At 39.5% G+C, this 26614-nt stretch overlaps 1 protein-coding gene across 2 annotated transcripts in view; it reads left to right on the plus strand.

Annotated features, from left to right (window-relative positions):
- The window catches only part of GALNT1 (polypeptide N-acetylgalactosaminyltransferase 1), a gene marked incomplete at its 5' end in the record, with an annotated part of 69716 nt that overhangs the window by 30533 nt on the left and 12569 nt on the right, over window positions 1-26614 (plus strand). For both annotated transcript variants that reach the window (XM_079717761.1, XM_079717762.1), the window contains 6 exons: window positions 3713-3879; window positions 9286-9493; window positions 14139-14309; window positions 16423-16540; window positions 18017-18197; window positions 19077-19216. In XM_079717761.1, the coding sequence (XP_079573887.1) occupies window positions 3713-3879; window positions 9286-9493; window positions 14139-14309; window positions 16423-16540; window positions 18017-18197; window positions 19077-19216 (985 nt within the window). The remainder of the gene's footprint in view (window positions 1-3712; window positions 3880-9285; window positions 9494-14138; window positions 14310-16422; window positions 16541-18016; window positions 18198-19076; window positions 19217-26614) is intronic.

Here is a 26614-nt window from a genome sequence, read left to right on the forward strand (position 1 = left end):
GGTGCTACTGAAACTCATGCGTTTGGGTGTCTTCCACACACTCCAGTAGCAGCCACCCTATAGGAAGGAGAAGAAAACAAATGGAGGCATGCTAGAACCAGGAAGGGAGGTTTCTTCCTCCGGCAGTGTCCCTCCAACACCCTCGACTGTCACAGCTTATGTATGCATCTTGCCAACTGCCAAGGAGATATGCTTATAGGAGCCAGTTACACTATCACAGAGCAGGCAGTGAAGGATATATTTGGAGATAAGAGGCAATAAATTCTTAGTGGGTTACTATATGAAAGTGATAAATCATCTCTTTGATAGCTAACGTAATATGTGTTTGTGGATTCTTTATTTTAAAATTTTGTTTTATAATGTAAATATTAATAGCTGTAACCCATAGACAGAACAACTTTGGAATCCTCAATTTTTAAATGTGTAAAGGGGTTTTGAGTCAAAAAGTTTGAGAACCACTGCTCTATATTATTCCTTTTAAGTAAGCATTTAAAGAAAGAGGTAAAATTCATCTGTAGTGCTAGAGGTCCAGAGGAGTGGTTACCTTGGGAAGGGGCAGAAAGGAAGCCTCTGGGGTGTTGGTAATGGTCTGTTTCTTCGTCTGGGTGCTGACTCCTTGATGCAGTCACTTTGTGGAAACACATTCACCTGTATACTTATGGTTGTCAACTTGTTTGAATGTATATTATATTTCAGTAAAAAGTTAAGACTCTTCTTTTCCCTCTCTTCCTAACCCACACCCTGTTGTTAAATCTGTGTGTGGTGTTTTTGCTTTGTTTTGTTTGTTTTTAAAGTAACACAACCTTACACTGGCTAATTTTCATCCCTGAGGATGAAAGACTCAGTTGGGACAGGGTGGAAGAAAACTGCTTCATAGTACTGCCTGTGCTTATCCTCAGCTCTGTGCTCCCTACCCCCAAAGGGATCCCTCACCTCCAGCCCCACAAGGACAGGTGGTCCCTCCCTGGGAGAAGCTTAGCTAGAATGCTGAAAGCACCTCTGGTCTTCTCAAGTGCTTTATGACTTCCTCAGGTAGAGGGGAGTATGTGTGTGTTTACCTGTTTGAGATCAGTTATGAAGATTTTCCCATATTTTCTCTATATTTTCTGTTTTGCATTGAGAGAATATGAATTTATATGTTCTCTAAATGATTCAATTGTTTGATTTAGGAAATTGTTTTCCTTTTTGTCATCGTTCTTCTGGGTCACAGTAATTTGCTTTGCTTTCTGATTCTTCCATCCTGCTGTGAATGATTTCCATTTTAGTCTTCTTTATTTCCAGTGTTCCTATAGCCTTGCTTCCTTTCCATACAACTTCAGGATTTAATTCTTTAATGTATCATCCTAGTAATAAATCTGGCTTATCACTCCTCTTCTGCAGACCCTGCCATCTCAAGAGTTTTCCATCGTCTTCCTGTCTGCTCCCTAGCCATGCACATGGCTAGCAGTACTGTTGTTACATGGCGAATTTGCCTAATCATCTTCTGTGTCTCACTTGATTTTGTTCTTTTTGTTGTTTCAGTAAGCTAGCAGCTTTACAGTCACTATGACTGTTTTCTGTTTCCCAATTCTCCTATAATAATAAGTAGGATTAATTTGTGAAAAAGGATTACATATGACTTAATATGATTCAGTTAAATAATATTAGAAAGTCTTTTTCTGAATGCCCCTTACCCATACACAAGCTATTCCTGACTTCACAGTCCTGCTCCAGTAGTCTGTGAGTCAGGTATACAGCATGCACCTTCCCATGAAAACATGAGTGTCTTGGCTTGCTCACCTACAAGGTACCTGAAGCATAGTACTAATGAGATATCTATAATTTGGCTGCCATTTATAACAGAGTTTTGATAAATACTGTCCAAAAGTAAGACTATTTGATATAATGCTATTATATCAATACTATCTGAAAATAATAATAAAAAATGGTACTATTTTCAGATAGTATTATTTGGAATGCCAAGAACCTTCCCATAGTTTTCCTTCCCGTAGCCTAGGCAGCTAGTCTTTTGGACTTCACCTCTAGCCCAGACCTGGAGGGAGGGGATTGTAGAGAGGGTGGCAGGCTGTGTGGCAGCCTTCTAGTGGATCTTGGTGTGAACACAGGGTGAGCGGGGAGTGGACTGTGAAGTGGACATGGGGCTGTGGTCTCAGGCGTTGGTGGATAGACAGTGAGGTTACTGGTGAGAGGAGAGGGAGACGCGCTGTGAAAGGGAGTCTTGGGAACGGTGAAGAGGTGGGAGGGGCTGAAATGGGATTTAATGAAGAAGGACAATGGAAGCTGTTTGTTTCCCCTTTTCTCCTGGGAGGGAGGAGGGACCAGTGCTGATGGGGCTCCCTAGTGAACTCTCCTTCGTTTCTCGTTCTTTCAACCCCTTTATTTTACCTTGCCATCTTTTTCCTCTTCTATTTTCCTTTTCTTCCAGCTGCCAATCAGCAGCCCTAGGGTGCCACATTTAGTAAGTAGGGTTACAGTGGCAGCTTCAGAAGAGGGCTTTTGTTGGTATTTTTTCTCAATTCTTCCCCCTTCTCTCCTTTCTCCGCTCCCACTGACAGGTAATAATAGACGATATTGGAGAGGCCACACAAGGTTTGAGGAGTTTACGAGAGCAAGAAAAAAAGGTGGATATAGAGGCTGGAACAACTCTTAAAATTTGGGGGTCCCTAAGAAAGAGTAATACATGCACTCTTTAGGAGAGGTTTTGTCCTAAAACAGATGCCTTGATGTCTGGTTACTTAGTGCTGTTGTTGCCCTCAGTTAGTCTGTTTCTAGCGGTTTCATCTAGTTAACAAGATTGAAAGAAGAGACCATGTAGAATTAGTGTATTGATTCTGTGTGCAGATATTTTGGGTGTGTTTGGTCTTTCTGATGGTTACATTTCTAATGATAGTCTGTACTAAACAAGATGCATGTGGACATTTCATTGTGGAGGGGGCAGCATCAAGGCCGTGGAGCTCCCAGTCAGGCCCTGCCACTCCCTCCCTTGGTCCATCCTCTGCTTCTCATCTGTGAAATGTGGCTTCAGATACCTCACAGAACTATTAGGAAGTTTCAGCGACCAGTACATAATAGATACTCAGTAAATATTAGTTTACTTCCTTTGTGGAAGGTAATCCTTTGCTTAGATTATTAAACTGTTAGACTGTAGTGGTTCTGATTTTTTGTCTAATGGGATTCTTGAGGTACGTTCACTTTGGGATTAATATAGCCTTAGTACCTTATCCATTAAAACGAATCAACAGAAAACATGTCAGGAAAGAAGTGCCTGATTTTAAGAATATAATTAACATCTTTAAAAATAGTTTTAATCTAACCATATAACTTTAAGTAGGTACTATTTTTTTTTTTTTTTTTTTTTTTGCGGTACGCGGGCCTCTCACTGTTGTGGCCTCTCCCGTTGTGGAGCACAGGCTCCGGACTCGCAGGCCCAGCGGCCATGGCTCACGGGCCCAGCCGCTCCGCAGCACACGGGATCCACCCGGACCGGGGCACGAACCCGTGTCCCCTGCATCGGCAGGCGGATTCTCAACCACTGCACCACCAGGGAAGCCCAGTAGGTACTATTTTATTAAACATGGAACATTAACCAAAACTTAAATAAATGAAGTTACTGAGAGTTGCACCACTAGAGCCACCTGTCTTATTCTTCTATTACCCCTTACTTGATTATGCTATTGTAACAGTTTTACAAAGGCATTTGCTTTGTCTCTAGGTGTAAAACAAAGGTGTATCCAGATAATCTTCCTACAACAAGTGTGGTGATTGTTTTCCATAATGAGGCTTGGAGCACACTTCTACGAACTGTCCATAGTGTCATTAATCGCTCACCAAGACACATGCTAGAAGAAATTGTTCTAGTAGACGATGCCAGTGAAAGAGGTAAATTTTACATTTTAATGCCAATAATATGCTACACCTTTTGTCATTATGGTTAAAAAACTAGTTGCTATCATTTAACCTAATAATTTTATACAAACTTCTAATTTATCCTAAAAGTTATTTACGACGTTTGGACTCATTTCACACATGCAGAAAATTTACACCCTTGTGAAACTTAAATATTACTTTAATTAGCATTTAGTTTGTGTCACATCTAATCTTGTTTTAAAAAGAAATCTATAAAAATTTATGCAGAACAGTGAAAAAAAAAAAAAACAACACGTAATTTTGTCAGGATTTTCTCTGTGGGAAGCTGCAGCCCTGAGTCAGTGGAGAAAGATTGGATCCTACTGAGAGCCATGAATAGAGAGATTTAGTTCCACATACAGTGGGAAGCATCCCTGACAGCAAAACAGAGCCTGAGCTGGCTGAGCCTTAGTTCTCCAGATTCTTCTTAGGTTTTCCGTTTCCTCTATTCCTAAGTTCAGGAATAATCTATAGCTAGGTACATAAAGGGTGACGAAGGAACTTATGAAAAAGTGATGTATAATATGTTTCTGATCTCATGATGAATCTCTACAGTGGCTCTTGCCCAGACATTCTTCCAAGAATCTCAGAATTTTTCACAGGCTTTTTTTTCACAGCACAGCTGTTCAGCATCATTGGTGTCATGTGTTTCCCCCAATAGTCCTGTAGTCACATGAGAAAAATTTGGAGGGAACTACGGAAAACGGCTCTTCCTTCCTTCCTTAAGCAGCCTTAAACTTCATGACCCATCTTTTCAACCTTTTTTGTTATTATCTTCAACTTTCTCACCTATCTCTCATTGCATCTGCTAAAATAGTTTAGTCAAGTATTATACCTTCTCCTCCCTGTGCCCACACTAAATATATACATTTAACTGTGATGAATTTAATCATTTCCTGTCTTAATTATTGGGAGTAATTTACTCATTGATAACAATTTAAATCTTCTTACTTTGCCAGGTTGTAGAGGTACAAATGAAGAATAAGTTATAGCCCTGCTGTTTCAATGGCCTTGTAGCTTACTTCCTTAATCTAATCAAGGAGATAGTTTATAATTACATAAAACATTTAATAATAATATATAATGTAATTTATGTCAAAATGAATGAGAGCTGTTATAAATTAAGAATACCACACTTAAATAATTACTGTTGACAGTAGAAGTATAAACCCCACATGGATAATTGTTAGCTAGTAGTTAATTAATCCCTCTTTAAGAAAATTAGCTGAAGTTAATTTTAGCAGTGATTCATACAGACATCTATCCTGCAAGTGACTTTTACTTATATGTTGATATTTGTTAAATGTTCCTCAAGAAAAGATATTTTTCCTCAGATGAAATGATTTATTTTTCCAGTCCCCCCTTTGTTTTCGCCATTATTTTGTTGAGTGCCTGAGAAGGCTGTGAAATAGTAAGTTTTTGTAGGATGTGGCCTAACCAGCAAGACTTACATGTCTGCAACCTGAAGTGACAAAGATAGTCACGTATCCCGGTTCTCTTTTACCTCCCTCGTGTAGGCCCTTCTGAATCACCCCAGCCTTTGTAAACCTGTAATTGGAAACTTGTGGGCAGGTGTCTGCCTCCCTGCCCCGTCGGGCTTAGTCACTAAGCAGGACCCTGAGCGTCACCCCACAGCCCTGATCAGCGACCTGGCTCTTCTATATCTTCCTGCCTGGAAAGTCTCAGGCATCTGGGTCACCACTTCTGATATTTGGGAACCCCTGGGCATTGTGTTTTTGTGGTTATAACTGCAGTCTTGCTATCCAGATTGAGAATTATCTAATCTAACTTTCTTGTTTAGGTGGTAACTTTGGGCCCAGGAACCAGAGCCAGCTCTCTAAGTCCGCTCTTTTCCTATTCATGAGGCACAGCCATGGCACTGTCATTTCTCACCTGGCCGATGAAGTAGACTAATTAGTCTCCCCACAAACACTCTCACCCCATCCTGTCTGTTCATGCTGCGTGCAGAGGGAGCTTTTAAACGTGCGGACCTGACCGTGTCACTTCTCTGATTAAAACCTTTCCTCTAAACAAGGACCTACTGTATAGCACAGGGAACTATAGTCAGTATCCTGTAATAACCTATAATGGAAAAGAATCTGAAAAAAAAATATGTATATATAACTGAATCATGTTGCTGTACACCTGAAACATTGTAAATCAACTGTACTTCAATTAAAAGAAAAAGAAGCCTTCCCTCTAAGGCCTGCAGGACCTGGCCTCTGCCTGCATCTCCAGTCATATCTCAGATCATTCCCTGCCCACCCCAGCCCCTAGTTCCGCTCGTATGTTTCCTCAGAATCAAGTTGCACTTAGAGAGGCTTTCCTGACCTCCTGCGACCGGGTCATGTCCCTTTGAGCACCTCTCAGAACACTCTATACTCCCACAGCTCTCCCCAGAGATTTACCTGTTTACTTGTCTATTTAATGACTGTCTCCCCCCACCCTGCCCCCCAGACAGGCACTATGACTCCATCAGGACTATTTGCTCACTGTTATCTCCTCAGTGTCCACAGTGCCTATCACACAATAGACAGTCCAGAATATATTCAGTGAATGAAGGAAAGAATAATCTACCAGTCAGTTGATCCTTATTTCTACTCCTTGTCTGCACAGACTTCCTAACTAGGTTGTGTAGTGTGCATAGTCTGCTCATGGCCTCAGGGTATTGGATTTCACGGTGAACCTGCTGAGTTGTCAGTAGCTCCATTTATTAAGTATGAAGTAGGTGCTGTAATTATCCCTATTTTATTGATTGAGCAAAATGAGACTTCGCATAAACCTAGGGCTTAACCTCTTAACTGCTATGTAGTCATGTCTGTCATAACTTTACTGTTAAGGGGTCTGTAATGAAGACAGAGTCTGGATGAATCCCTAGTTCATGTTCGAAGTTATGCAGTTGTCATCTCAGAAGGTTATGTTAAGATTTAGAATTGATATAATGTTCTTAATCTGAGATGACTATTTTCTCATTTTACACAAAAGGAAACAGAGGTTCTTATTTAAGTAGGGATTAGGAGTCAGATTTATTACACTCTAAATTCTTTGCTCTTTCTACTGCTCTTTAGAGTTCTGGCTAAGATTTCTCACATGTTGCTGGGAGCAGTGAAATTTTCCTTGACGTTCACTCTCTGACAGCCTCACAAGTCCCTGATGCAGAGATGCCTAGGGATCCATTTATAGACTAATAGCTGTAAAGATACTCTAATAAGATTCTCTCTTACTTTTAGATGACATAGTACCTTCTAATCATAATCATTTAACACCCCCCCATGGCTTCATTTTTATAAAATGAGGTTTGAATAAATAGTTCCTAATCCCCCACCTAGCCCTGAGTCCATAATTCTACGTCAGGTGTTAGGAAGATACCTATTTCTTAGCCATATTGCCTGAAAGCCACAAAGACATCAAACAAAGATGCCAAGAAAATTTGTTGAATAGCAACTTTTTTCAACTACCAGACCAGAGAATCATGCATTTTTCAATTTAGTTATAGACAGGACAGAATATTATAACTTTCAAAGATACGGGATTCAGGGATTAGATTGATTCTTAATAAGCACTTTAAACTGTCTGATATTTTGGGGAAGACTTAACTGGGCGACACAGTGTTTGTGACACAGCCGAATTTGACTGGTCTAAGGTACTAGAATATATCTCACAGCTTACCACGTGAGATTCTGTCAAACTCTGGACATAAAGCAATTTAAATTTGGATCTGGTTGGGTGAATCCACAGTCCTGAATTGTTCTCTCGGTAGTTCCCTTCTAGGATTTCTTGCTGTGGGTGAAAAGAGGGGCTTTGAAGTCAGGCAGACCTGGCTTGAATCTTGGATCTACCTCTTAATAAGCTGTGTCATCGTGATCAGTTCATTTAATATTCTGAGCCATAGAGTTTCATGTCTAAAATATGTTTAATGACATCTCATAGGGTTGTTATGAGGATTAAATGAAATAAAATATGTAAAGAACCTGACATTGTACTAAATAGACATAAAGTGGTAAAATGTTGTTTTTCATTGGGGTTGGCGCTACCCTCACCTTTTTTTTTTACTCAGAATCAAGTTATATATGTTTCTGACCCTAAGATTTGGTTCATAAAATCATGGTGATCAGAGAGGAGTTCTCCACATATTTTTCACATTCTCTTTTTAGCCCAGATAATTTAGGAAGTGTATTAGCAGACATGGAAATGATTGGTGTTCTGGTGTAGTGGGACACAGAGGCCTTTTTTTCTTTCACAGTTTTCATAGTCCTGATTATTCCATTATTGAATCAGTCAGGTCTTAACCAGTTCCAATGGACCAGAACCATTCCACTACTATTTGTCTTTCCCTCTCCGCTATGTAGGGAGCCCTTTGGATTCCCACGTTTAGTATTTAAAGAGCCCCTTAATACTTACACCCTGACCTTCTTTACTGGGGTCCCAGGACAGAGCTAGTCACAGGAGTCCTAGTAGCTCCATGTCAAGTTTTTCCTTCCCTAGAGAGACTGTCCTTGCACCTGTGGTATGGGGACAAATTGGAAAGACATTTGATCACCATCCGTCACTTCTCTGGCATAAGCACCATGAACTAACCTGATGTGAAAAGTTTCCTGTCTTTGGTTTGAGGAAGTGGAACCTTTTCTGCTTTTTAAAATCAATTATGTACTTTGCAGGCAGGAAATCCTTGGCTTAGGAGCATAACCTCTATCTGATCTCTCTAGGATAGCTGCTGATTTCATCACCCATTCACTCTCCCTTTCTCTTTTCCTCTTCAATTGCCCTTCCCTCTGGAAACCTTTTTTACTTAGACCGACCTGTCTGGTAAGGGTTCTGTTTGGTTTCGTAGCTCCCGTCCAGCATTCTCATCTAGCTTGACCTCATTTCCCACCTCCTGAAAAAGAACTACATAGTCAGAGACTGTGATAAACTATAAGACAATTTGTTTCTGCCTTTGAAGAAACCCCACAATTTTCCAAACTCTAACAGCTATTGCGTATTGTGTTCTTTCTCTCTATTGAGGTCTGGATTTAATTCTCTTGAACTACCTTCTTTCTGTTCCTGATCCTTAAGCATGATTAGAGAAAAGGAGAATTGAGCCTGACGGAGAGCTGCTTAGAGAAGTGTGGTAACGTGCCTTTGACTGAGCCTGAGCCCAGAGGCTCTCCCCTAATTCCTCGTGTAACAAAGGAGAGGCAGTTCTGGTACATTCTCTCAGGAAATAAAAAGGCTTCCTAAGTGAAACGGGTTTGTGAGTCAGGGAGCCTCACTGAAAGTGCTCAGTAGGTATGTGTTAAATGAATATTGCAAACCAAAATTGCCTTCCATCTGGATAATGCCAGCTCGCAGTTTTTTCATGTTATTTTTAAAAATTTGTTTTGTTTTATTAATTTTCAGACTTTCTGAAAAGACCTCTAGAGAGTTACGTGAAAAAATTGAAAGTACCAGTTCACGTAATTCGAATGGAGCAACGTTCTGGATTGATCAGAGCTAGGTTAAAAGGAGCTGCAGTGTCTAAAGGCCAAGTGATCACCTTTTTAGATGCTCACTGTGAATGTACAGTGGGGTGGCTGGAGCCTCTCTTAGCCAGGATCAAACATGACAGGTAATTTTCTGGAGTCTATAAATTGTTTTCAGTGCGTTTGTCCTAAACTGTGGTAAGTTGCAAAATTCCATGTTTTTAAATAAATATAAAAATATTTTCCATTAAAATACCCATGAAGAGTACTCTAAACTAAATATGAATAAGACCACGTTCTAAAGTCTGGAAGGAATGTTTTCAGACTGTCTTGTTAATGAGGATGGATTAGGAAACATGTTAGGATGTATACTGTATGCTCTCTTCACTAAACGGGAGCAGAACAGATAGACACGGATCTCAGGGAAGGTAGGATAAAGCCCTTTACTTGTCCCTGCTCTCTAAGGCTGACACTGGGGCGTGAGCAGGTCATCTCTCTGTCTGCATCCTTACTGGGACTGTATCTCTCAGCCTGTAGCACAAAGTAGAAGGGGGTGGGGAGATACACATTGTCTCCTGAAATGCTTGATTGTATATGGAAAAGGACGTAATCTTGGATAATACAGGTAGAACATTGGGAGCAGTGCAGGCTCATGGTTGTAGTCTTTCATGATGCACAATTTTCAAAGAATTACCTACTGCTGGGCTTGGCCTTAGCTCCTAGATATGAGGAGACAACCTAACTTCAGTCTGCAAGACCTATGTTAGTTGAATTTCTGCTTGTCACTGAAGTTTGAACCAGAGGCTGTCTGTGTCAACTTAACATTAAGGTTTAGATTTCAGCAGGGTAAACTTTTACTAGTCACGTAGAGCATAGTGGGAGCCAAAGTCACTGCATCTATTCTGTTTGTAAGCAAATGCTGGACCTACATCTCCGCCCCCCCACCCAGTTTTTTTTTTGGCCGCGCCACCCGGCATGTGGGATCTTAGTTCCCTGACCCGGGATCGAACCTATGCCCCCTGCATTAGGAGCGTGGAGTCTTAACCACTGGACCGCCAAGGAAGTCCCCATCTCTCCCCTTTCAAAGATGAATTGCTTGGGCAATGAGAAGATACAGTAGCTTTAGGAAGAACACTGCCTGAAGAAGAAATAGGATATTTCTGTAAATTGTTTTCTCTGTGAAACAGATGACTGATTTAGGAAGTGTTTGCTTGCATAAAGACAATGTGTAACCTTTATGAAGCAGGAGCCTGGACCCATGGAGAGAAAGCAATGTGAGGTGATGACAGAAATATGAAAGGGAAATTGGCTGAAATAACAACCACAACAACTTCCAGTTGGGCTGTGTGGTAGATTAGGTATCCTGAATAACGTTTCCAACTGAAAAAGCTAAGTGCTGGATAAATTCAAAACACATTTTTAAAAAGATTTATTTATTTCATTTATTTTTGGCTGCGTCGGGTCTTAGTTGCAGCATGCAGGATCTTCATTGAGGCACGCAGGATTTTTCATTGCGGCGCGGGGGCTTCTCTCTAGTTGTGGCATGTGGGTTTTTCTCTCTGTAGTTGTGGCGCATGGGCTCCAGAGCACGTGTGCTCTGTAGTTTGCGGCACACAGTCTCTCTAGTAGAGGCGCGAGAGCTCAGTATTTGTGGCGTGTGGGCTTAGTTGCCCTGCAGCATGTGGGGTCTTAGTTCCCTGACCAGGGTTCAAACCTGTGTCCCCTGCATTGTAAGGTGGATTCTTTACCACTGGATCACCAGGGAAGTCCCCAAAAACATTTTTAAATGCATCTCCAAGTTGGCAGCAAAGTAAGAAATTCTGCAGATCTCAGAACAAAGTGCAAACAAGTAAAGCAGTCTGGGCACTAAAGCCAGCTTTCACTTGTAGGGTTTCTGCTGAACTTAGGGGACACTGAGCTTCTGCCTTGAAAGACAAACAGATGGGAGGATGGGAGCCAAGGCCTGGGCCCCGCCTACAGTGGGAAGACGAATAGCAAACACCTGTATAAAGCTAGGCTCCTGATGTCTGTACTTCTGTGTTAGAATGAGAAATGAATCCCACCACACCAAAGACAACTTGGCTGTTTCAACCTTGGTATGGGGTGGAGGAGGGGAAACGGATCTCCCCTAAGAATTTGTAAGCAGAACATAGAAAAGGGGTACCAATTCAGCTCTTTTTATGAGACTAGTATAACCTCGATATGAAACCAGAACAGATGTGGAAAATTACTCAAACCCACTCATGAACGCTAATACGAAAATCTCACAGCACCAGCAAACTGAATCCAACTGAGATCTATTAATATCATATCAACATATATATATATTTATATATATAAGTAAAGCATATCATATAACATATCAATATATGTAACATCATTACTACTTGGTTTAGCGTAATACTACAAAACCAATTTACATAATATACCCTACTAACATATTTCTGAAACTGTGATTAAAACCCTGTCATTAGGACTTCCCTGGTGATGCAGTGGTTGAGAGTCCACCTGCCGATGCAGGGGACGTGGGTTCGTGCCCCGGTCCGGGAGGATCCCACATGCCGCGGAGCAGCTGGGCCCGTGAGCTGTGGCTGCTGAGCCTGCGCGTCCGGAGCCTGTGCTCCTCAATGGGAGAGACCACAACAGTGGGAGGCCCGCGTACCACAAAAAAAACCCAAAAAACAAAAAAACAAAAAAAACAAAACCCTGTCATTAAAACTCTGTAATCACTTTAGTAGATACAGAAAAAAGTGTTCATTTATGATTAAAATGGACATTGATTTATGATTAAAAATACTTAGTAAACTATTATGGAATGTAAATTTACTAATTGAAGAAGCTAAACTAATTTAGCTACACATACACACACACCCTTAACTAGCAAACATCCTATCAATAAAGAAATGCAGAAAGTATTTTTTGGAAGATATTGCACAAGATAAGAATGCCCTGAATTATTACTGTTACTCAGTATTATTAGAAGCCTTAGATTTTGCAATAATATAAGAAATAAAGGGTATAAGAATTAGAAAGGAAAAAAACAAGTGCTGTCAATTGCAAATGATGTGTTTTTTACAAAGAAAAGTAAACTATACACAAAGTAATAGAAATAATAAGAATTTAGCAGTGTAGCCAAACATAAGATCACCATAGAAAAGTCAGTTGCCTTCTCCATACCAGCAGGAAGAGTTAGAAAATATAATGTAAGAAGAAGAAAAGAAATGATACCATTTATAATAGCAATGGAAATCATAGGCTGTAATTAGGAATATGTTTAACAAATGATGCATGAAATAGAAAACTGTTGAAATTCATTGGAAAATAATCTGAGCGGAGAGAAGGATAATGTTCATGGATAGAAAAGTCAATATAAAAATGTCATTTCTCTCCACATTGATCTATATAAATTCAATGTGTTTCTAATTGGAAATCTCAACAGAATTTTCTTGGAGAAACTGGCTGATTCTAACATTTATCTGGAAATACACATTTTAAAAAATAGCTAAAACACCCCTGAAAAAGAGGAGTCAGGTACAACTGGGCCTGCCCTACTAGACATCAAGACTTATTTTAAAGCTATTTTAATTGTGGCAGTGACGTATTGGTGCAGGAATTCACAAATAGACTAGTGAAACAGAGCCACTCCATGTTTCTATGAAAACTTGATTTATGACAGAGCAGGCACTTATGATTACAGCAACAGAAAAAAAAAGACTGTTAGACAAATAGTGCTAAAACAATTAGTCATCCATAAGGAAAATAAACGAAGTTGTATACTTACTGCATGTAATACCCAAAATCAGTTTCATAAGGATTAAAGATAAATATGAAAGGCAAAAATATAATTCTTTTTAAAGATAACATGGGAGAATATCTTTATGATTTGGGAGTAAGGAAAGATTTCTCAAATAAGACACCAGTCAGATGGGGAGGATATCGCATACTCTAAAATGTGGCTCCCGAGGGCTCTGAGCAGAGGGCACAGTTTCTTAGAAGGGGCTGTGGGCATGTGTGTTTTTTCAAGTTTATAAAAATCACAATACCAAAAGAAAAATATTTCAGAGTGCGTGTTCAGACAATTTGTATGAAGAAATACAAACTGCAGGAAAAATACTCTTTCTAATCATTAGAAAAGATAAATTTTTTAAATCCAGAGATACTATGTAACATTATTATAGTAACAAAATTGCAAGAAAATAGCATCCCAAGTTGATAGTATTATAAGGAATCTGTATATACATATACATATGACACTTTTGGAAAGAAGTTATGAGTAGTGCCACAAAAAATTCTTTCCTTTAATTCGCTTATCTCACTCCTGGAAGTTCACTCTTAAAGCAAAAGTGAAATATTGTGTATATGAACATGGTCACTTAGTATCTTAATAGCAAAAATCTATAAGAAACACAAATGTCCAGAAGTCATTTATTAAGAAAATTGTTAGCTTAAAATTATTAAATATATGGTCATTAGAATTATTAAATATATAGTCATATAAAGTTATTTTTGAAAACTGTAGAAATATTTGAAGTACTTTTACATGTGGCAAATATATAAAAGTATGAATGGAAGGGGGATGGAAGTTTATTTTCAATAAGTTATAAATAAATATGATAATTATGATGCTAGCTTGGTAGGATATGGCAGGGAATTTTTTCACCATTGTCCTTAACATAATAGAATTTTTATTTTATTTTAAAAACACTTAGTATACACTTGTTATATAGTTGTTACAATAGCCCTCAAAAAATAAGGTTTTAAAAGATTTTTAATTTGCTTTTATGATTTTAGGAAGACAGTGGTCTGTCCTATCATTGATGTGATCAGTGATGATACTTTTGAGTACATGGCAGGTTCTGACATGACCTATGGTGGATTCAACTGGAAGCTCAATTTTCGCTGGTATCCTGTTCCCCAAAGAGAAATGGACAGAAGGAAAGGTGATCGAACTCTTCCTGTGAGGTAATTGATTTGTCAAACATTTTCCCTAATGTGTTATTGGCGGGGGATTGTGAAGCACTGGGGATCATATTAGAAGGATTATATGTGTATTTTGAAAGACTCGAAGGATTTGTGCACCATATATGTAGTAAAGAGCCATCTTTCATGCATATCATTATTTCAAAGAGGGATTTTTTTCCTCTGATGAATTAATAAAATTCAGATTTTTCATTTCTATAAATCTAGTGCCTGTGAGAAATGGTGGTGACATGCGTATGTTCTTTCATTCCTATATGAACAACATTTTTCAAATCTATAATTTATGCTTTAATTCAGTTGTTAGGGATAATAATATTTAACTTAAACCATCCCTTAATTAATTGTAAGTGCCAATATGTGAAAATAATACCTAAAACTGGGTAATAAAATGTAAAATGTAAGATTTTAAATTCAGACATGTACCATCTGATAAGGTTAGAAAAAGCTTGTTTCAAATATAAAAATAACTAGAATTGACAAAAGTATAAAAAAGGATTTCCATTAATGCATTTCTGCTTTTTCTTTTGTTCTATATTTGGTCTTATATAGATTTTTTTCAGAAAGGGATAAAAACCTTCATGCTATTCAGGACCTTTAGATAGAGACCTTGAGCCTTCTGAGCCATCCTAGGATTCCAGTTGCATCAGCCTGCTGCTTCTGTAGTAATTGAGAGTTCCTGCAGCACCAGGCTTTTTAGCCTTCTCCTCTCCAGGAGAGAAGGCTTCCCAGATCTGTCTTCCTTTGAATTAAGTCCAGTTCTGACAAAGTTGAAGAGAGGTTTCACTAATTCTGTGCTCTTTCTCCCTAGCCAGCCTGAGTCCTTTCCTAGTAAAGGGACTTTTCCACTCTTTTGCTGACAGTTCAAATCACCATCTAAACCAGGGGTCACTAAACATTCCATACATGATGGACTTCTTTGAAAAATCTGATAAAAGCTTTGAGTCTTCTCTAAAGTGGGACTGGGGGTGGGAGGCAGGGATGCACATGTGCAAACAGAATGGTTTACATACAAGTCTAGGAAATTTAGAGAGATCCCCAAACCTAGGTCAAGAAACCCCTGCACTAAATGATAATGCTGGGTGTCAGCCTATTTCCTTTGAGTTCTAAGATATTAGACTTTCTCATTCTTTTTTCTCTTCTAAAATCAAAGTAAGTCCTAACTTCTTTGTGGAAACAGCTATTTCTACTGGAAAAGCAAATGCTGCTACCCTCACCAGTGCATGGAATTAGTATGTTTTAGGGTTACATAGGTAGCCAGTTCATCCTAAAATATGATCTCCATAGTGTCCTCTGTCCCTGGAACTTAATTACGGTCTCTTAGTTGGAACCCAATTTTTCCCCATATTCATTCTTCAAGGAAACCAATATTTGGTATTTATTTATTTAAATCCTCCTTCATTATCATTTCTCTGCTTAATTCTACCTATTCCCACCCACTCTACATACCTAGGCCATGTTTTGAGGCAGAGAATTTACCATACTTGGTCAGGGTGATGATCTCCTTACTTAAGAGGAGTATATTGATTTTATTCTGTGCTTCATCTCCTTCCTTAAAGGTTGAGGGAAAGGGCTGCATTGCTTTCATCCTGTTTAGTCTTACATCTTTGCAATATTTGCCACCCCTTAGAACCTGGCGTGTTAGAGCTGCTAACATGAGTCTAGTTGGTTAATGTGGTCAACTGCATTTATGGTTGCTTGGAACTATGGAGTAGATACACAGTCAGATGGAGAGGATTATGAGAAATAGCTTCAATTTAAGGAGTTTGGGGTAGAAGCTCAGTCAGGACCTGAGGATCGAGAAAGGTACTGAAGACAGTAAGAGCCCTTGGGACTGGGCAGGGAAGGGTGTCCAGGCAGAGAAGGGTGTCCAGGCAGAGAAGGATGTCCAGGTAGGAGCTGTGACAGTACAACTGGGGTGCAGGTCCAGCATAAAAACAAAGAAAGCCCTGGGAGCCTGTGAAAGTTTCTGAAGAGTGTGAGAATAAGCATTTATTCTGTAGTTACAAACAGTTATAAAACTACTTTTAAAAACAAAAACTGATAGTAAATTTTAAATTGTTACAATTAACGGTATAGTATTATGATTGAATTTCAGAACACCTACAATGGCAGGAGGCCTTTTTTCAATAGACAGAGATTACTTTCAGGAAATTGGAACATATGATGCTGGAATGGATATTTGGGGAGGAGAAAACCTAGAAATTTCCTTTAGGGTAAGTTCCCTTTGAAAAAAGTAATCTGTATAACCTCAAATATGGATATGCTTTAAATATTTATGTTATCTCTAAATAAAAATTAAAAAGTGAATTTAATATGAGTTTAATCAGACTTCACAGCCTTCAGCCCATAAAAAGTTTGGTGATACTATTAAAGGTTCATTATAAACTATTTTAAGCAAATAATTCAGTTATATTACTAGTCCACCTGTAAAACTTACACAAGATTCCCCTGTTGTCTTTAATTTGTTACTTTCAAGGAAGTAATTCAAACTCTAAAAATAAACAAAAATAACACATAGTTTGTAGATGCTACTTTGTTACTTAACTGCCAAAAACATAATTTCACTTTCTTTAATATGCTTTGTCCTTCTGGTTTGAAAATTGTTTTCTCTTATTTAAACCTGGTCACTTTACCAGCTTTATATTTTTCCCCATAAAAAGAAAAAGGCAAAAGAATTCTGAAATTATTCTTAATTAATGTAACCCTGTCAACCTTAAGTCTTATGCATTTCCTGTTCACAAAAAACAACATATTTTTAAAATGACATAGTGTATTTCTGAAAATAATGAACTTTAGACACATGGCCTATAGTGGAAATCACACTGAACTGCACTGAAGTCTAACCCAGCTAGCTTGCTGTGTTCCTGGTAGATAGCTTTGCTCTTTATAAAAGGAGAGGTTTGAACTCCAGATCATCTTGGAGATCCTACTTAGCTGTATCACTTTATGATCCGGTGAAAATGTTAAGGTAGGCACACTGAATATTTAACAAAATCAAAATTTTTCAAAATGTATTTTAATTGAAAATAGGTTTTTGACTTACGGAAAAATGTATTTTGAAAGAATAATTTTGTTAAGGATATGAAACAACAGTTAATGATCTTTCTTTTACTCCTTTTTTGTTTTTATTCTCACAAACACCATAGAGTGTACTCTGTGTCCACTGAATAACTCACGAGTAATCAAGTTTAGATTCCTAGGTTCTGTTTAATGTACAGGTTGTGACAGGTTTGGAGAAGGAGGAACAGATAGGACTCTGGCTGAATACTGCATGGTCAAAGTTTTTTGACCACGAACCATATTAATAAATATACACACAACCCATAATATAAACATTTCATGAAACAGTATGTCCTTGTTAGTACTGGTTGCAGTTCATCAAATTTGAATTTTATGACCCTTGTAAGAGTGACGGCTTGCGGTTAGAGAAATACTGCTGTGGACCTCAAGTCTTTTCTGAGTTTTGCATTTACCTATATTTCTGAATTTAACCTTCAACTTCTGACTTGATCAGAACCAAAAATTGAGGAAGCACTGGCTTTGGGGCCATATAGCAGGAGCTCCACTGTACACCCTTGATTCTGTGAAATTCCAGCTATGAAACTCAATAGATGTGAACCGTTTTTTTTTTTTTTTTTTTTTTAGAATTATCAGTGTTTAAAACTGGTCGTCTTTGCTGTTGTTTTCAGATTTGGCAGTGTGGAGGAACTTTGGAGATTGTTACTTGCTCACATGTTGGACATGTGTTTCGGAAAGCTACACCCTACACATTTCCAGGAGGCACAGGGCAGATTATCAATAAAAATAACAGACGACTTGCAGAAGTGTGGATGGATGAATTCAAGAATTTCTTCTATATAATTTCTCCAGGTTAGCATTATTTTGCATTAGAAATACAAAACTAACTTTCTTGGTCTGATCCTAATGCATTCTGAAGAGAGATAAGAAGGAGTGGAAGAGAACCTCTGAGCAGAGGCGAGACACCTACCTCACAGGTTGTTATAAGGAGTAAAGGAAGTCACATACGTATAGAAGGTGCTTAGCAGAATGCCTGGTATATGTCATTAACAATAACAATACATGATCCAGTCTTGCAGAAGTCACTATTGGTCCAGGTGCTTTCCATGTTCTTTTTTTTTTAAACCTAACTGCAACATTTAACATGTATATGAAAGCGTCAGGTATTTCAAGGCCAGTGCAGAGCCCTGTAACATGCCTCCAGGGACTTCTCTCCAGGAGTCTTTCTCTGCTCTTCTGAGTTTTGTGGCAACAGCTGTTCCATCAGCTATAAATCTGCCTGGCATTGTTACCATCCCATCCTCTTCCAGTCACCACAAGACTGTGCAGTGGCAGCGCACACAATTCAGTGAGCTGTGAGAGAGAAACCTGACTGGAAACAATTGCTCTGTTTAACCTCTGTTTCATATTTGGGCAAAATTGGTCTTTATTTTTGTTTTTGCCTTAACAAATATTAAACTTTTCTGACCCCATATAACTTACATTTGTGTGTAATATTATTAGCATGTATATCGTTCTCAGATAAATGTAATTTTTCTTTGAAAAACACATTTATATATTTCCTTGTTTTATACTTTGGGAGGTGGATTTGTGGTATGTCACTTGTGTAGTCACACATCACCAAAATGACACTACTTTTCCTGTTTGACTGGCTTTTTAGATGCAATATATAAATAGAAATGTGTTACCTAACGGAACATTAATAATTCAGTCACTTATTTCTTTTAACAGGTGTTACAAAGGTAGATTATGGAGATATATCATCAAGACTTGGTCTAAGACACAAACTCCAATGCAGACCTTTCTCTTGGTACCTAGAGAATATTTATCCCGATTCTCAGATTCCACGTCACTATTTCTCTTTGGGAGAGGTAAAAAAAAAAAAAAATATATATATATATATATATATATATATATATATATGTATATATTCTGTGTGGTTATTATGTTCTCACTGATTTATAAAAAAGAATAGAGGTTAAACTTCTAACAAGGGAGTACCTTCATATTAAAGTTATCTCAAATGTGAGAAAGTTCTTGTTAGTTGAAGCAGTCTACCTTATTAATTTTTTATCATGTTATATTTTGTTAAAATAAGAATGCTCGGGCTTCCCTGGTGGCACAGTGGTTGAGAGTCTGCCTGCCGATGCAGGGGACACGGGTTCGTGCCCTGGTCCGGGAAGATCCCACGTGCCACGGAGTGGCTGGGCCCGTGAGCCATGGCCGCTGAGCCTGCGCGTCTGGAGCCTGTGCTCCGCAACGGGAGAGGCCACAACAGTGAGAGGCCCGCGTACCACAAAAAAAAAAAAAAGAAGAATGCTCTGCCTCTCACCTTTCACAGTTGGACTTTCGTTACAGTATATTCGTGTCTTTGATAGACTTCTTATTTTAACAAACTGGCCCATTTAGTTGAAACCATATATTCCTAAAGCTAATGTCCTAGCATTAATTAGCCCAAATCAAACTGTGAGGAACTTCAAAGTAAAGATAAATTGTAAAGAACTGACAAGGAAACTTGAAAGACCATTTATAATAAGTTGTATTTGTAACACCCATTTATTTTCCCTTGGGAGTCCAAAATCTCAGTGTGGGCATGGCGGTTGGAAAGACTGTTGGTTAGCATGCTTATCTCTGATGATGCCTTTAGTCATCGCTCTTAGAATTCAACAGCAGATCTTCTTGAAACTGAAATAATTTACTTATTAGTGCTTATAATTAGCCAACACAATTAGTTGTGCTTTGGAGTTTGGCCTTTTTAATCTTTGTGGGTGCCCATAGTATAGGGTCTGGTGTGAGAGAGTCTTGCCTTCTTACCTTCTGGTATAACTACCAGGATGGTCACAAGGAAGTATTTCTTGTGCCCTGTCCCACTGTTCTCCTAGAATGTCGATAGCCATTCTTTCTGGTTCCCAGCTAAAGCTGTGCTCTGTGTGTAGGAAATCTAAATGGATCCTTCTCTTTAGTCCAGGGGTCTGATCAAGTCAGGGGTTTTAGTAGTTTCATAGGGCTGCCATAATAAAATACCACTTCTGGCTTAAACATAGAAATGTTTTGTCTCACAGTTCTAAAGACTAGAAATCCAAGATCAAAGTGTGGGCAGGTTTGGTTCCTTCTGAGGTCTGTGAAGAAAAATCTGTTCTCTGCCTCTTTCTAGCTTCTAGTGGTTTGCCGACAATCTTCGGTGTTCCTTGGCATGTCGAAGCGTCACCCTGATCTCTGCCTTCATCTTCACGTGGCATTCTCCTGTGTACGTGTCTGTCTCCAAATTTGCCCTCTTTATAAGGACACCAGTCATATTGGATTAAGACCTACCCTAATGACCTTGTTTTAACTTGATTACCTCTGTAAAGAACCTATCTCCAAATAATGTCACATTCTGAGATCCTGGGGGTTAGGACTCCAACATGTGAATTTGGAGGGGGGGACACAATTCAATCCATAACAAAGATTGAGCTAGGTGGGGCTGGGTTGCAGTTTTAGGGAAGACTTAGTTCACTTCTGGCTCATGTATGCTTCTTGGAGGGGTCTCTGTCTCCTCAACCCTGAAAGTTTTGCCTTTCTGAGGTTTTGAGATTAGTATACTTTAGCCTCCCACATTGTTCAGTGGGGCGGACCAGTTGTTATTTTTTCAGGTCTTCTGTCCAGCAGGAATTTGTCTCCTAAGCACCAGGAGATGTGGAAGATATTTTAAAAAATTTTATTGAAGTATAGTTGATTTACGTCTACTATACAGCAGAGTGATTCATTTATATATACACACACACACACACACACACACACACTCACACACACATTCTTTTTCATACTCTTTTCCATTATGGTTTATCACAGGATATTGAGTATAGTTCCTTGTGCTATACAGTAGGACCTTGTTGTTTATCCATCCTATATATAATAGTTTGCATCTACTAATCGCATACTCCCTGTCCATCCCTCCTCCACACCCCACCATTGGCAACCACAAGTCTGTTCTCTATATCTGTGAGATTGTTTCTGTTCTGTAGATAAGTTCATTTGTGTCATAATTTGGATTCCACATATAAGTTATATCATATGGTATTTGTCTTTCTCTTTCTGACTTACTCTGCTTAGTATGATAATCTCTAGGTCCATCCATGTTGCTGCAAATGGCATTATTTCATTCTTTTTTATGGCTGAGTAGTATTCCATTGTATATATGTACCATATCTTCTTTATCTCTTCATCTGTCGATGGACATTTAGGTTGCTTCCATGTCTTGGCTATTGTAAATAGTGCTGCAATGACACTGGGGTGCATGTATCTTTTCAAATTATAGTTTTCTCCGGATATATGACCAGTTGTGGGATTGCAGGATCATTTGGCAACTCTGTTTTTAGTTTTTTGAGGAAGCTCCATACTGTTTTCCATAGTAGCTGCAGCAATTTACATTCCCACCAACAGTGTAGGAGGGTTCCCTTTTCTCCACAACCTCTCCAGCATTTATTTGTAGACTTTCTAATGATGGCCATTCTGACCAGTGTTAGGTGATACCTCATTGTAGTTTTGATTTTCATTTCTCTAATAATTAGCTATGTTGATCATCTTTTCATGTGCCTGTTGTCCATCTGTATGTATTATTTGGAGAAATATTTATTTAGGTCTTCTCATTTTTTGATTGGGTTTTTTTTGCTGTTGTTGTTGTTGTTATTGAGTTGTATGAGCTGTTTGTACAGTTTGGAAGTCCTTGTCGGTCACATCATTCGCAAATATTTTCTCCCAGTCCATAGACTGTCTCTTCATTTTGTTTAGGTTTCCTTTGCTGTGCAGAAGCTTGTAGGTTTGATTAGGTCTCGCTTGTTTATTTTTGTTTTTATTTCTATTGCCTTGAGTGACTGACTTAAAACATTGATATGATTTATGTCAGAGAATGTTTTGCCTATATTCTCTTCTAAGAGTTTTATGGTATCATGTCTTATATTTAAGCCTTTAAGCCATTTTGAGTTTATTTTTGTGTATGGTATGAGGGTGTGTTCTAATTGCATTGATTTACATGCAGCTGTCTGTCCAACTTTCCCAGTACCACTTGCTGAAGAGACTGTCTCTTCTCCATTGTGTATTCTAGGCTCCTTTGTCAAAGATTAATTGACCATAGGTGTGTAGGTTTATTTCTGGGCTCACTGTTCCATTCCGTTGATCCATATGTCTGTTTTTGTGCCAGTACCACACTGTATTGATTACTGTAGCTTTGTAGAATTGTCTGCAGTTTGGGAGAGTTAAGCCTCCTGCTGTATTCTTTTTCCTCAGGATTGAGTTGGCAATTCTGCGTCTTTTATGGTTCCATATAAATTTTGGATTATTTGTTCTCCTTCTGTGAAAAATGTCATGGGTAATTTGATAAGAATTGCATAAATCTATAGATTGCTTTGGTAGTATGGCCACTTTAACAATATTAATTCTTTCAACCCAAGAGCATAAAATATCTTTCCATTTCTTTGAATCATCTTCAGTTTCCTTTATTAATGTTTTATAGTTCTCAGCATATAAGTCTTTCACCTCCTTGGTCAGGTTTATTCCTAGGTGTTTTTTTTAATGCAGTTTTGAAAGGGATTGTTTTTTTTTTACTTTCCCTTTCTGATATTTCATTGTTAGTGTAAAGAAATGCACCCGATTTCTGTTATGTTAATCTTCTATCCTGCTACCTTGCTGAATTCGTTCATCAGTTCTAGTAGTTTTTGTGTGGAGTCTTTAGGGTTTTCTATATATATAGTATCATGGCATCTGCATATAATGACAGTTTTCCCTCTTGAGATGTGGAGGATTTCATTCTGCCTTTCTAGCCACAGCTTACCACCCACTGACAGCACAACAAATGTCCCATGGGGAGAATGGCCTTGTATTTGGGGCTCCTCTGATTTTTTTTTTTTTTTTTTTGGTACACGGGCCTCTCACTGTTGTGGCCTCTCCCGTGCCATGGCTCACGGGCCCAGCCGCTCCAAAGCATGTGGGATCTTCCCAGACCGGGGCATGAACCCATGTCCCCTGCATCAGCAGGCGGACTCTCAACCACTGCACCACCAGGGAAGCCCGGCTCCTCTGATTTTTATTTTGTCATGCTAGCCTTCACATAACCAACATCACTGTGCTCTTTCCTTGAGGAAAAGGCCCTTTTGGACCACACCCTGTCCTCAGCCTGCACCATCAGCAAATGTCCTTACAGAGGAAGACATCTGGTGCTTGTCAACTCACCCAGGGAGGGCTCTTCCCTTTCTGGGATTATAGTTCACCTCACCCTAATTGCTTCCATTGCTCTCTAATAGACTCAAAAATAGGATTTCTGCAATTTAGCTGTTTTTCCCTCTACTTATTGGAGCAGAAGTATTGGGCTACTACGTGTTACTACTGAGAAAGTGTTATTCCTCTTCTTTACTACAGTGCAATACCCCAAGCCAGGGAGCCATAAAGATTGTGGTTCTCCTTTCTTAATAATCTTCTAATTCCCCAAGGTCCCTCTTTTTATTAGGTCAAGGCAGTGGTTTTCAATTTTCTGATTACAACCCAGAAGTGGTTTATAAATCAGTTTAGCTACTTATGGCCAACATTTTTTAATAGCTTAGGAAATACTGTATGAAAGTGCATTGCTTAGTAAAGAAATTTTGTTTTTACTGGGTCTGTCTGCAGTTCATTGCAAATCTTTATAAACCTTTAAATTATAAAATTGACTTTTTGAAAGCATGTGAATCCAAATAGAAAAAAAGAAAAACCCAACACTTCTGTGACAGGAATTGATAGCAGGGCAAAATTTTCTTTGTAGGTCACAACAGGGAATGATGATTTGTGTGGACAGGGCCACATCCAGGTCCCACCCCAGGACTGAATCTTCCTGACACTCAGGAAAAGTCGACCCCCCGCCCCCCGATCTGCAGGAGGTTGTCACTTCTTCCTTCCTTTCATTCATTCAACAAATATTTGCATACCTACTATTTGATAGATACTATTTTAAGTACTGGGAATACAGTGAATAAAATAAAGTCTCTGCTCTTGTGGATCTTACAGTCTCTGGAGGAAGACAGATTTTTTTTTTGTGAATATTCATGGTGTCAGGTGGTGGTAAGGACAAAGGGGATAGAATGACTTGTGGGCGGGAGTGGTGGTGCTCTTTTATGTGGAGTAGTTGAAAAAATCCTCTCTTGTAAGGTGATTTTTGAGCAGAGATCTGAAGGAAGTGAAGGAGCAAGTCAGATGAATTTCTGGGGTAAGAGTGTTCCAGGCACAAGGAAAACAAGTGCAAAGGCCCTAAGACAGGAATGTACTTTGGCACATTCCAGAAGCAGCAGAGAGGCCAGTTGTCTGGGTATAGTGGACAGGGGGAGAGCAGAAGAAGATAAGGTCAAGACGTAGTGAGGGCCAAATCACATAGAGCTTGTAGGCCATAGTAAGGACTTTGGGTTTTGTTCTGAGGTGGGAAGTTGCAGGGAGAGATGTCACTGAAAAGGATCAGATTGTCTGCTATGTCACAAAGAACTCTGTGGGAACAAGAGTACAACTGATGTATTGGGGAAAGGAAAAGAATAGCCAAGGATTATATTAAGATTTTGACTGAGACTCTGGGGCAGTGAAGTTGGCCTTACTGAGATGGGAAGGCCTGTAGAGCAGGTGCAGAAGGCGCTCAGCAGTGCAGTCTGGGACATGTTACATTTGATCCAGGTAAAGATAATGGATAGATATTTGCATTAAAAAACCTGCAGCTTGGACAAAAGTTTGGGATGGAGATCTAAAGTTAGGGGTTGGCAGTATATAGGTGGTTTTTAAAACCACAAAACTTCATGAGAGCACCTTGCAGGGGAGTGAATGTATTGTAGATGGACAAGAGGAATGAGGACCAAGCCATAAAAAACTCCACAATTTAGAAATTGTGAAGGTGAGAGGGAATCAGCCAAAAAGATTGAGAAGGAGAGAGCATTGAAATAGGAAGAGAGGGAATTCCCTGGCAGTCCAGTGGTTAGGACTCTGCACTTCCACTGCAGGGGGCACGGGTTCCATCCCTGGTCGGGGAACTAAGGTCCCACAAACCACGTGGCATGGCCAAAAAAAAAAAAAAAGTTACTATTTCTGAAATAGGAAGAGAACCAAAAGAGTGATGCCCCAGTAAGTGAAAGACTTGCTTCAAGAAAGAGGGAAGTGATCCATCGTATGGAACACTGCAGAGAAAGGAGGGAGACAAGTCCTGAGAACTGGCCGTTGGATTGGTGAGGGAGACATTGTCAGGAGGCTCCATCTCACTGTGTCAAGTGGGTTCCGGTGGAGATTGGTAGGGACAAGAATCTCTGATGGCTTCACAGGAGATCAGGAGAAGAGGAAGTGGAGATCATGAGTGTGGATAAGAAATTTTGCTGCAAAGCTGAACAGAGAAGTGAGTGGTAGCTGGAGGGGTAAATGGGGTTAAAGAAGGGTTTTTCTGTTTATTTTTGCTAAGATGAAAATGTGCTGATTGACGCCAAGGACACAAAAGAGAAAATGTGAAGATAGAAAAGAGCCACTGCTTGCAGGAGTCCAGGGGTCACGTTTAGTAGGTGGGGGAATGGGCTGTGGTGCACAGTGGAGGTAGAGGCTGGAGGGGGGGCAGTTCATCCACGCAGCTGGAAGGAACGGTGGGGGCCGGGGCCAAGTCAGGCGAATTGTGGGTTGAGAGCTGGAGGCTGGTAGTTTGAGGTGGGAGAGTGAGGGACTTCTGGTGAGCTTTGTTTCTTCAGCTGAACACAAGATGGTTGGCTGAGAGTGAAGAGGGGGTATTGGTGATGGGGGAAAGAGGAGGAGATGTAACGTGGAAAAGTAGGATGCGGTAGAGCAGCTAGACCACAGCAGGGAGCTGCGCGGTGGTGAGTTAGAAACTGATCGGCCTAGTTGCAGTGTCTCCAGTGCCAGAGCGAGCACAGACTCCTTGTTTGTCCTTGGTAGTTCCTGAGGCTACTTCACGGTTGACCTGAGCTCCCTGCCTCTGAACTTTGTTGTGGTTTAAGGAAGTCACCTCAAACAAGCTAGGGTATGCGGAGTTCCTTGTCTCATAAGTGAGTATCCATTCCCTTTGCTGGAGCCTCATTCCAGTCAAGAAAGGCCCAGCGTGGGTGATGCCATGGGAAGATTGATAGCAGTTGCTTGCCTTCAGAGTAAAGAATGAGGAGCTTTTTTTTTTTTTTTTAGAACTGACCCAATTTTGGACAACACTTACGCATTGTTAGCTAGGTCAGAATATAGGTGTGTATTACAAAGAGCCACTTGTCTAACACACAGTAGATGATTGCCTAGGCAAG

The sequence above is a fragment of the Hyperoodon ampullatus genome (assembly GCF_949752795.1).
Source record: "Hyperoodon ampullatus genome assembly, chromosome: 13".
Classification (NCBI taxonomy): domain Eukaryota; kingdom Metazoa; phylum Chordata; class Mammalia; order Artiodactyla; family Ziphiidae; genus Hyperoodon; species Hyperoodon ampullatus.